This window comes from Pseudophryne corroboree, chromosome 7 (assembly GCF_028390025.1).
Source record: "Pseudophryne corroboree isolate aPseCor3 chromosome 7, aPseCor3.hap2, whole genome shotgun sequence".
Classification (NCBI taxonomy): Eukaryota; Metazoa; Chordata; class Amphibia; order Anura; family Myobatrachidae; genus Pseudophryne; species Pseudophryne corroboree.
In genome coordinates, this window is record NC_086450.1 from 208,456,307 (window position 1) to 208,468,746 (window position 12,440).

Genomic DNA, 12,440 nt, shown 5'->3' on the forward strand with positions numbered 1-12,440 from the left:
CAAGCAGCAAATCCACTCTGCATGCAGGTGAGTTTACTACTTTCCCCCTAAGTCCCACGTTGCAGTGATCCTGTTGCCAGCAGGACTCACTGTAAAGAAAAAAACCTAAACTAAACTTTCTCTAAGCAGCTCTTTAGGAGAGCCACCTAGATTGCACCCTCTCGTTCGGGCACAAAATCTAACTGGAGTCTGGAGGAGGGTCATAGGGGGAGGAGCCAGTGCACACCACCTGACCTAGTAAAGCTTTACTTTTTTGTGCCCTGTCTCCTGCGGAGCCGCTATTCCCCATGGTCCTTTCAGGAACCCCAGCATCCACTTAGGACGATAGAGAAACTCATGTTGACCTTTTGACCTGTCGACCTAACGCCCATGTCGACCTAAGTTATGTCGACCTAACAACCTTAACTTGCCTATTATGAGGGAAGAGGCCTGAGACTGTGGGCAGGACTTAATAGTTTGGGCCTCTTTTATATTACTAACATATTTATGAACTTAAGCTGGGTACACACTATACAATACGATTTGGCAATAATCGAGTGATTGGCCTATTTTATTGATTAGTGTGCAGGTATGAGTGTTTTGCCGTTAAAATGGTACAAAAATGGGCCTAAACATTTGGCTTTGATTCTGCAATTAATGAGACTTGACAGAAGGTATCGGTCAAAAAGTCTGACTATCATGCAGTGTGTGCGCCCATATTTCCTACGGTTTATCCTGATTAGCTCATACTCCTTGTGGGTGGATGTAAAAAATTCAATGTGGTAGCAAATCGGTAACAAAAATAAAACAAATAAAAATTATTGCTTAGTGTAGTGATTCCAAAACTGGGTGCTAGGGGAAATATATGCCAGGGTGCCATGGGTTGGTGGTCCAGGACAAAATCAAATTAGTTATGGCCAATTTGGTAGGCAAAACCAGGGCCGATGGCTGCCAATCATAGAGTATGTGGACAAACACAAGCATCATCACACCACATTACTGAACCTAAAGCCAGGTACACAATGGGCGACCTCCCCTAGTTAGCTATCAGCGCTATATCGCCGATTGCTAATTAGGGGAAATCGCCAGTGCATACACACTGAACGATATCGATATACAACATCGTTAAGTGACGTCATTCTCCTCACTCCCTGAACATGCAGCTCAAAAATATAGTTAACATTGAGCTGCATGTTCGGTAGATCATGGATGAACGAGAACGACCCGCGGGTGCACGCATAGTTCATCCATACTCACTGGATGATATGAACGCCATACACACTGGACAATAAGAACGATAGATCTTTTAAAAACAGATTGTTATCATTCATATCGTCTAGTGCAGGGGTGGCCAACCAGTCAGAGACAAAGAGCCCAAAAAAATGTGTTAGGTACGTCAAAGAGCCGACATCGAGCCGAAGGCGCACGTGCAAAAAGGGTGTGTGGCCTTGTGCCTTCTAGGCCACGCCCCTGGTATAAAATACATTGAAAAAGCCAGATCCACATAAAATATATAGAAACATCCAGATTCACATAATACACTTCAGCTCCCCCATGTGTCACTCCAACCAGCACCCTCGTCACTCCAGCCAGCACCCTCCTGTCACTCCAGCCAGCACCCTCCTGTCACTCCAGCCAGCACCCTCCTGTCACTCCAGCCAGCACCCTCCTGTCACTCCAGCCAGCACCCTCCTGTCACTCCAGCCAGCACCCTCCTGTCACTCCAGCCAGCACCCTCCTGTCACTCCAGCCAGCACCCTCCTGTCACTCCAGCCATCACCCTCCTGTCACTCCAGCCATCACCCTCCTGTCACTCCAGCCAGCACCCTCCTGTCACTTCAGCAAGCACCCTCCTGTCACTCCAGCTAGCACCCTCCTGTGTCACTTCAGCTTCCCCCAATTCATGCCACTGTAGCAGCCCCTTATGTGTCCTCTGTTTGCTGGTGGGTGTCTCATCTCTAGTATTTGACTCCCTCAGTTCTAAGTCCCCGTAATGCTGCTGCGTGTTTTTCTGGAAAGCAGTGGTTACCGGATCTGTTGTGGTCATGTGACTTTGTGTGTTAGGAGCCACATTTGAAGTAAGAAAGAGCCGCATGTGGCTCTAGAGCCACAGGTTGGCCACCGCTGGTCTAGTGTGTCGCCCAGTGTGTACGGTGCTTAAGGATGACAGGTAAGCACAAAAGTTAATACGTTTTCGGAATTTCTTAATGAGAAACCTTTCGTCTAGGGGGTGCCGTAAAAGAAGAAGAAAGACGCCACCTGCTAGAATTGCAGATCTAAGTGCTGCTTCCAAAAACGCAGGGTTAGATCACCATCACACCTATCAGCCATCTGAGTAAGCCTAAGGTAACTTAGAATCACCGCCAGAACTCATCTGCTTGAGCAGGAAATCCTGGTCTTGGCATGCCTACAGAACGGGGTCGAAAAGCACCCCGGTTTTGTAGAATGATCCCAGGCACCGCCCCCCAAATGGCTGCATGTCAATCATGCTGTGGATCTGAGGCACTGCGAACGACAACACCGCATGCGCAGTCCACTTGGGCCCTTCCACTGGCAGAAAAATAAAACAATCCGTTTGGCCCAAAAAAAAAAAACCAGCAGAGTGTACCTAGCGTAACACAGCACTTTCAAGCTAGCCTCCATCATTCCACAACAGCTAAGGAGCTGCAGGTTGTCTAAATCAAAAACAAAAAAACATGCAAAATGACACGTAGGCAGGTATGCTAATATCCATTTGTAATTAATGGATTTTTAATACAAATGAATAGTTAAAAACATTTAAAAATATAGTACTACTTAATTATACATGCACCACGTGGATCACAGACTCCACCTGCCTCTTATTTCCATTAATTCAGCACCTGTTCCCCCAATATAACCAAGCCCATGTTTAGCAGCCATAAAATGAACAAGTACTAGAAATAATTTGCAGGTACACGTTAGTGCTGAGCGAGTGACTCCACGCACCTCATGTACGATCTAGGGCAGATGTTCCGGGACTACCATCCCCATCATGCTGCCTTTACAGAACACAGCTTATGGCATTTAATCACATTTTTCAAGGCTTGTCATGACAAATAAATATGAAGAGCTTAAGGTCAGAACATGGGACCCCCTGGGCTATCAGTTTCCACGTTGACATGTACAGGAAGACCATCGATTTTCCAGCACCTGATGGTCCGGCACCTCTTTTAATCCGGACACATTAAGTGCCGGGGAAAGTTAGGTGGTGGGTGTTAAGATGCGGGAGGGTTTAGATAGGCTGAGGGAGCGTTTAATAAGCAGCAGGAACCTTATAGGGCCTACACACTGGTCGATCTCACTAAAAGATATGAACGAGATATCGTTTATATCTTCCAGTGTGGAGGCACAAGCGATGAACAATGTGCGGCCCCGCGCTCGTTCATCGCTGGTGCCCCGTCGGCTGTGCATGCAAGCCAATATGGACGATCTCGTCCATATTTGCCTGCACCTCTATGGAGCTGGGTGACGGGGGGGGGGGGTGAAGGAACTTCACTCCCCCCCGCCGCCGGGTCGCACGTCGGCCGTATCCGCCGTCAGGCAGCTCGGCGGCGGATCTTTATATGTGTAGGGCACTTTAGTTAGGCTGCACGGGGTGGATGGGGAAAGAGTCAGGCTGTGGTAGTGTCTAGTTCCCCTTCCGTAAAAACGTACACAAACAGAAGGGGAAATAGAAGACTCATGATAAAAATAAGAATTTACTCACCGGTAATTCTATTTCTCGTAGTCCGTAGTGGATGCTGGGACTCCGTAAGGACCATGGGGAATAGCGGCTCCGCAGGAGACTGGGCACAACTAAAAGAAAGCTTTAGACTACTGGTGTGCACTGGCTCCTCCCACTATGACCCTCCTCTAGACTTCAGTTAGGATACTGTGCCCGGAAGAGCTGACACAATAAGGAAGGATTTTGAATCCCGGGTAAGACTCATCCCAGCCACACCAATCACACCGTATAACTCGTGATACAATACCCAGTTAACAGTATGATAACAACTGAGCCTCTCAACAGATGGCTCAACAATAACCCTTTAGTTAAACAATAACTATATACAAGTATTGCAGACAATCCGCACTTGGGATGGGCGCCCAGCATCCACTACGGACTACGAGAAATAGAATTACCGGTGAGTAAATTCTTATTTTCTCTGACGTCCTAAGTGGATGCTGGGACTCCGTAAGGACCATGGGGATTATACCAAAGCTCCCAAACGGGCGGGAGAGTGCGGATGACTCTGCAGCACCGAATGGGCAAACTCTAGGTCCTCCTCAGCCAGGGTGTCAAACTTGTAGAATTTAGCAAATGTGTTTGACCCCGACCAAGTAGCTGCTCGGCAAAGTTGTAAAGCCGAGACCCCTCGGGCAGCCGCCCAAGAAGAGCCCACCTTCCTCGTAGAATGGGCTTTTACTGATTTAGGATGCGGCAGTCCAGCCGCAGAATGTGCAAGCTGAATCGTACTACAGATCCAGCGAGCAATAGTCTGCTTTGAAGCAGGTGCACCCAACTTGTTGGGCGCATACAGGATAAATAGCGAGTCAGTCTTTCTGACTCCAGCTGTCCTGGAAACATAAATTTTCAGGGCCCTGACTACGTCCAACAACTTGGAAGCCTCCAAGTCTTTAGTAGCCGCAGGCACCACGATAGGTTGGTTCAGATGAAAGGCTGATACCACCTTAGGGAGAAATTGGGGACGAGTCCTCAATTCTGCCCTATCCATATGGAAAATCAGATAAGGGCTTTTACATGACAAAGCCGCCAATTCTGATACACGCCTGGCCGAAGCCAAGGCCAACAACATGACCACTTTCCACGTGAGATATTTCAATTCCACGGTCTTAAGTGGCTCAAACCAATGTGACTTTAGGAAATCCAACACAACGTTGAGATCCCAAGGTGCCACTGGAGGCACAAAAGGGGGCTGAATATGCAGCACTCCCTTAACAAAAGTTTGAACTTCAGGTAGTGAAGCCAGTTCTCTCTGGAAGAAAATCGATAGATCCGAAATCTGGACCTTAATGGAACCCAATTTTAGGCCCATAGTCACCCCTGACTGTAGAAAGTGCAGGAAACGGCCCAGCTGAAATTCTTCCGTTGGGGCCTTCCTGGCCTCACACCACGCAAGATATTTACGCCATATGCGGTGATAATGGTTTGCCGTTACTTCTTTCCTAGCTTTAATCAGCGTAGGAATGACTTCCTCCGGAATGCCCTTTTCCTTCAGGATCCGGTGTTCAACCGCCATGCCGTCAAACGCAGCCACGGTAAGTCTTGGAACAGACAGGGCCCCTGCTGCAGCAGGTCCTGTCTGAGCGGCAGAGGCCATGGGTCCTCTGAGATCATTTCTTGAAGTTCCGGGTACCAAGCTCTTCTTGGCCAATCCGGAACAATGAGTATAGTTCTTACTCCTCTTCTCCTTATTATCCTCAGTACCTTTGGTATGAGAGGAAGAGGAGGGAACACATAAACCGACCGGTACACTCACGGTGTCACTAGAGCGTCCACAGCTATCGCCTGCGGGTCTCTTGACCTGGCGCAATACTTTTCTAGCTTTTTGTTGAGGCGGGACGCCATCATGTCCACCTGTGGCCTTTCCCAACGGTTTACAATCATTTGGAAGACTTCTGGATGAAGTCCCCACTCTCCCGGGTGGAGGTCGTGCCTGCTGGGGAAGTCTGCTTCCCAGTTGTCCACTCCCGGAATGAACACTGCTGACAGTGCTAACACGTGATTTTCCGCCCATCGGAGAATCCTTGTGGCTTCTGCCATCGCCGTCCTGCTTCTCGTGCCGCCCTGTCGGTTTACATGGGCGACCGCCGTGATGTTGTCTGACTGGATCAGTACCGGCTGGTTTTGAAGCAGGGGTTTTGCCTGACTTACGGCATTGTAAATGGCCCTTAGTTCCAGAATATTTATGTGCAGGGAAGTCTCCTGACTTGACCATAGTCCTTGGAAGTTTCTTCCCTGTGTGACTGCCCCCCAGCCTCGAAGGCTGGCATCCGTGGTCACCAGGACCCAGTCCTGTATGCCGAATCTGCGGCCCTCTTGAAGATGAGCACTCTACAGCCACCACAGCAGAGACACCCTTGTCCTTGGAGACAGGGTTATCAGCCGATGCATCTGAAGATGCGATCCGGACCACTTGTCCAACAGGTCCCACTGAAAGGTTCTTGCATGGAACCTGCCGAATGGAATTGCTTCGTAGGAAGCTACCATCTTTCCCAGGATCCGCGTGCAGTGATGCACCGACACCTGTTTTGGTTTTAGGAGGCCTCTGACTAGAGATGACAGCTCCTTGGCCTTCTCCTCCGGAAGAAACACTTTTTTCTGTTCTGTGTCCAGAACCATTCCCAGGAACAGTAGTCGTGTCGTAGGGACCAGCTGTGACTTTGGAATATTTAGAATCCAGCCGTGCTGTTGTAGCACCTCCCGGGATAGTGCTACCCTGACCAACAACTGCTCCCTGGACCTCGCCTTTATCAGGAGATCGTCCAAGTATGGGATCATTAAAACTCCCTTCTTTCGAAGGAGTATCATCATTTCGGCCATTACCTTGGTAAAGACCCTCGGAGCCGTGGATAGACCGAACGGCAACGTTGATGTCCAGTGATACCATGTAATCCCCCTCGTCCAGGCTTGCAATAACCGCCCTGAGCGATTCCATCTTGAACTTGAATTTTTTTATATATGTGTTCAAGGATTTCAAATTTAAAATGGGTCTCACCGAACCGTCCGGTTTCGGTACCACAAACATTGTGGAATAGTAACCCCGTCCTTGTTGAAGTAGGGGCACCTTTACTATCACCTGTTGTGAATACAGCTTGTGAATTGCCTGTAACACTGCCTCCCTGCCTGAGGGAGTGGTTGGTAAGGCAGATTTGAGGAAACGGCGGGGGGGGAGACGTCTCGAATTCCAGCTTGTACCCCTGAGATACTACTTGAAAGATCCAGGGATCCACCCGTGAGCGAGCCCACTGATCGCTGAAATATTTGAGATGGGCCCCCACCGTACCTGGCTCCGCCTGTGGAGCCCCAGCGTCATGCTGTGGACTTAGAGGAAGCGGGGGAGGACTTTTGCTCCTGGGAACTGGCTGTATGCTGCAGCTTTTTCCCTCTACCTCTGCCTCTGGGCAGAAAGGACGCGCCCTTAACCCGCTTGCCCCTATTGGGCCGAAAGGACTGTACATGATAATACGGTGCTTTCTTTGGCTGTGAGGGAACATGGGGTAAAAATGTAGACTTCCCAGCTGTTGCTGTGGAAACGAGGTCCGAGAGACCATCCCCGAACAACTCCTCACCCTTATAAGGCAGAACTTCCATGTGCCTTTTAGAATCTGCATCTCCTGTCCACTGGCGAGTCCATAAGCCTCTCCTAGCAGAAATGGACAATGCACTAACTTTAGATGCCAGTCGGCAGATTTCCCTCTGTGCATCTCTCATATATAAGACTGAGTCTTTTATATGGTCTATGGTTAACAGGATCGTGTGTCTGTCTAATGTGTCAATATTTTCTGACAGTTTATCTGACCACGCAGCTGCAGCACTGCACATCCATGCTGAAGCAATAGCTGGTCTCAGTATAACACCTGTGTGTGTATATATAGACTTCAGGATAGCCTCCTGCTTTCTATCAGCAGATTCCTTCAGGGCGGCCGTATCCGGAGACGGTAGTGCCACCTTCTTTGACAAGCGTGTGAGCGCTTTATCCACCCTAGGGGATGTTTCCCAACGTGCCCTATCCTCTGGCGGGAAAGGGTACGCCATTAGTAACCTCTTAGAAATTACCAGTTTCTTATCAGGGGAAGCCCACGCTTCTTCACACACTTCACTTAACTCCTCAGATGGAGGAAAAGCTACTGGTAGTTTTTTCTCTCCAAACATAATACCCTTTTTTGTGGTACCGGGGGTAACATCAGAAATGTGCAACACATTTTTCATTGCCTCAATCATGTAACGTGTGGCCCTACTGGAAGTTACATTAGTCTCATCGTCGTCGACACTGGAGTCAGTATCCGTGTCGACATCTGTGTCTGCCATCTGAGGTAGCGGGAGTTTTAGAGCCCCTGATGGCTTTTGAGACGCCTGGGCAGGCACAGGCTGAGAAGCCGGCTGTCCCACATTTGGTATGTCGTCAAAACTTTTATGCAAGGAGTCGACACTGTCGCGTAATTCCTTCCACAGCACCATCCACTCAGGTGTCGACCCCGCAGGGGGTGACATCACATTTATCGGCATCTGCTCCGCCTCCACATAAGCCTCCTCATCAAACATGTCGACACAGCCGTACCGACACACCGCATACACACAGGGAATGCCCTGACAGAGGACAGGACCCCACAAAGCCCTTTGGGGAGACAGAGAGAGAGTATGCCAGCACACACCAGAGCGCTATATAACACAGGGATCCCACTATAAATGAGTGTTTTCCCTTATAGCTGCTTATTTTATATATACTGCGCCTAAATTTAGTGCCCCCTCTCTTTTTTACCCTTATGTAGCTTGACAACTGCAGGGGAGAGCCAGTGAGCGTCCTTCCAGCGGAGCTGTGAGGGAAAAATGGCGCCAGTGTGCTGAGGGAGATGGCCCCGCCCCTTTTCCGGCGGACTTCTCCCGCTTTTTCTGGAATTCTGGCAGGGGTATTTTTACACCTATATAGCCTTCCTGACTATATATGGTGTAGATTTGCTAGCCAAGGTGTCTTATATTGCCCTCAGGGCGCCCCCCCTCCCCCCAGCACCCATCAGTGACCGGAGTGTGAGGTGTGCATGAGGAGCAATGGCGCACAGCTGCAGTGCTGTGCGCTACCTTGTTGAAGACAGAAGTCTTCTGCCGACGATTTTCAGGAACACTTCTTGTTTCTGGCTCTGTAAGGGGGCCGGCGGCGCGGCTCCGGGACCGAACAGCGAGGTCGGGTCCTGTGGTCGATCCCTCTGGAGCTAATGGTGTCCAGTAGCCTAAGAAGCCCAAGCTACCACCAGTTAGGTAGGTTCGCTTCTTCTCCCCTTAGTCCCTCGTTGCAGTGAGTCTGTTGCCAGCAGATCTCACTGTAAAATAAAAAACCTAAAATATACTTTCTTTCTAGGAGCTCAGGAGAGCCCCTAGTGTGCATCCAGCTCAGCCGGGCACAAGATTCTAACAGAAGTCTGGAGGAGGGTCATAGTGGGAGGAGCCAGTGCACACCAGTAGTCTAAAGCTTTCTTTTAGTTGTGCCCAGTCTCCTGCGGAGCCGCTATTCCCCATGGTCCTTACGGAGTCCCAGCATCCACTTAGGACGTCAGAGAAAAGTCTAGTTCCTTTTCAGTTACTGAAACGGGGATCTAGTCTCTACCGTCAGGGCTGTGGGCAGGTTGTCAGGCTGCGGGCGGGGAGTCGGGCTGCAGGCTTGGAGTTAGGATGTGCGAGGCATTCTCAGTAAAATTAGGCTGCAGGGGAGGGGGCGGGGAGATCAGAGTGCTGCCAACACCTCCGTCGCCGATACCACCGATAATCCGGCACAGTGCCAGAAGCACGGCGAGAGAAGCGAGCCCTGGAGGGTACACATTATAATGGGTTCTGAACAAGCTAATGATGTTCTGAAGCAGTTTAGTTATGCTAACCCATGGAGTCCCATGTTCTGAACTTAAACAAATATGAAATTAGAATAAGAATAATAAGCACTGCTGACTACAGCATACAGCAGGAACTGTACACACAGCAGCTGGTTACTATGTTAACATGTCCCTGGAGCTTTAACTACATGTTATATTACAGGTCCAGCCAGATACCAAGATACGGTGTCCTACGTGCTAAGGTAGAAGCTAGATACGTGCTAATGCCCCATAATAGAGGCAGCAGGATATAAGAGGAGCCCCGTGTGACACATTCCCCCACCTCATCTGTCATTCATACCTTCCCTGCCCGCGCCATCTCTTGCTCCTACTCTCTGTGTTTGCAAATCCTCTTCCCCCCCATACAAAGACCGTAAAGCTAGGTTCCGTCTCTCTGAAACGGAAGTGCAGCAGCGGCCTCTAGTGTGCATCCGGAGACATTGCATGGATCAAATACTTCAGTGTCCTTGGCGCAATCTACTCTGTCTGGATTCACCAGTTTTAAATCAATATGTATAGTCATAGTAAAAAGAAAAACAAATAACTGCAGAGACATCAGCCTGGGACATTCCAGCCAGGAGATGTTTGCTGATGCTTGCTGTATACAGTATATTGATGGATGTTGGCCTGGGTAGATCAGTGTCAGCCAGGAGGCGATTACCAGGGGCAGTGTCACTGTTTGGTGCTCCAGGAGATAGGAGGCACAAAGGGTGGCCAGAAATAGTGGATGAGTGCTTGGTCAGGGAGATTGAGCCCAATAGTCCCATAGTCTGAGGGTGCAGCCAGGCCTGGTACTTTTTAGAGAGGTAATTAAAGTTACGATGGGTGGATCATGTTTAGAATCCTCCTAGTCTAGAAATGAATCATTTATTAAGCTGGAAATTAATATCTGAGCAATGTTGCTCAGTTACTTTGTACCGTCTAGGGTCAGTGCATGTGTTGTGAGTTCCCTAGACTTCCATTCTCCTTTCAGAGCTGCCGCCCTACCTCCCATCTTCTTACCTAGTGTACAGCTTGGTCAGGGTGGCACATACCTGCCTACTTTTGAAAAAGCATTTCAGGGAGATGTGAAAGTAACACCTATCAGTGCGGCCGTGTACTGCTACATCTGAGAGGCGTGTCATAAAAATGACTTACATCCAAATGTAAATGAGCCCCAAAGTTAGTAAGATCTACAATGTAAGGATGTGCCCTGTGGGCACATCCATGTTGCCGTCCCTAGCTGGGGACAGCGCTGGGGCAGCTTGTCTGTCCCCAGCGCTTGGTGCGTGGCGGCGGGTGTCCGGTGCAGGGATTACCTTTTTCCCTGCACCGGACCAGAGACTGCGGGGGCATTTAAATCTTGGCGCCCTCCGGGAGCCAATCGCGGCTCCCGGAGCGGCAGCCAATCGGAGAGTGACGCGGCGAGCCAATCGGCGCTCGCCGCGTCATAGGCCCCGCCCCCGGCGTCTGACGTCAGACGCCGGGCGGGAGCCGTTCGTAAAGGAGGCCGCGCCGAAGAGCGGCGAAGAGGAGGAGCCCGCGCGCAGGAGCGCGAGGAAGAGGATCGCGTGGCAGAAGGAAGAAGACGGGCGGGAGCAGCGCGGACGGAGGTCGGCGCGCCAGAGCGCAGAAGATCCAGACGCCGCAAGGAGGAGCCGGAGGAGGTCATCGGTCGGGATCGGAAGAGAAGATGTCCAGCGGCGGCTGGACGCGGAGGAGAGACGCCGGCGCCGCTGGCCAGGACGGGTCAGCGGCAGAAGACGGTGCCGGAGGCCCCCGGGTTAGTTAAGGCCTCAGTGAGGCATCCTGCCCCCCTCCCCTTTTCCTCCCTCGACCACCAGGGACGGGCATTAGGCCCGAGGGCACAAGTCAGGCACTAGGCCTGTGGCGCAGTTAGGAGATTGGGGGTCATTTGTCTGATTAGGTGGTTTGGGCATTAGGCCCAAGCCACCCCACCCCTGCGGCACCAGTTAGGCGGGCACTAGGCCCGGGGGACAAATCAGGCAATAGGCCTGTGGGCGATAGAGGGCATTAGGCCCTAGCGTATTTTTGCCAGTAGGTACAGATAAGGTGACCCTGGGCACAAGGCCCAGGTCACCCAACGGGCAGCAAGTTAGGCGGGCGCTAGGCCTGTGGGCGAAGTCAGGCCACCGGCCTGTGGACAGTTAGGGGGCGCTAGGCCCATCGAAGCAGTGTTTTCCCCGAGGTGAGTAAAGGTGACACTGGGCGTTAGGCTCAGGCCACCCTGAGAGTACGGTAGGTGGGTGAGCTGTGCGGTCCACACTGCTGGGTGTTCTGAGTCGGGTAGATAAAGGGACAGCACCGTTTTATGTTGTAACTCCGATAGTGTGATATATGTTGTTACCGTGCAGGGCAAAGTGTATGTGTTGTGTAAGTTGTGCATAGTTGTGTTGCACCACACCCACAGAGCTAGTTTGAGGGCTCTGCTGTTGTAGATAGTATAGGGTGTGACACTAGGTCAGAGTTAGGCCCTGCACGGCTGTTTCTCTTTGCCTCCTTACAGGGACCTGTAAGTGGAGAAGATCGGAGTGCAAGACTTGTGACGGTGAGTAGCATCCGTGTACGTCTGTCTCTTGTTTGTCCCCGAGCGCCGGAGTTAGGATTGCTCACGGACGTGAGAATCCCTTTCATCACACTACGTGCGAAAGCGCGAGTGTGTGAAAGCTGGGTAGCTGAGGCTTTGTGCCGGTGATGACCATTCACCCAGCCGGTGAAGGTCGCAGCCACCCCTGGGGTATCCCCTGTTCCACCGGAAGCAGGGTCGATACCCCCTTTAATGTAGACCATTCTCTCCTCAGCTCGGTCGACGGTCAGCTCCAAGAGGGAATCGCCGTGTCCGGATCCGACTGAAGAAT

General features: G+C 50.8%; 1 protein-coding gene across 3 annotated transcripts in view; it reads right to left on the bottom strand.

The window, feature by feature from the left end:
* XRCC5 (X-ray repair cross complementing 5) overlaps positions 1-9,989 on the bottom strand; it is a 328,969-nt gene extending 318,980 nt beyond the window's left edge. For 2 of the 3 annotated variants that reach the window (XM_063933960.1, XM_063933961.1), the window contains exon 1: positions 9,884-9,989. In XM_063933960.1, the coding sequence (XP_063790030.1) occupies positions 9,884-9,901 (18 nt within the window). In that variant the 5' untranslated portion in view covers positions 9,902-9,989. Of the gene's footprint in view, positions 1-9,865 lie in introns of all 3 variants that reach the window. The other variant, XM_063933962.1, reaches the window with a different exon arrangement.
* Between the last annotated feature and the right edge of the window lie 2,451 nt (positions 9,990-12,440).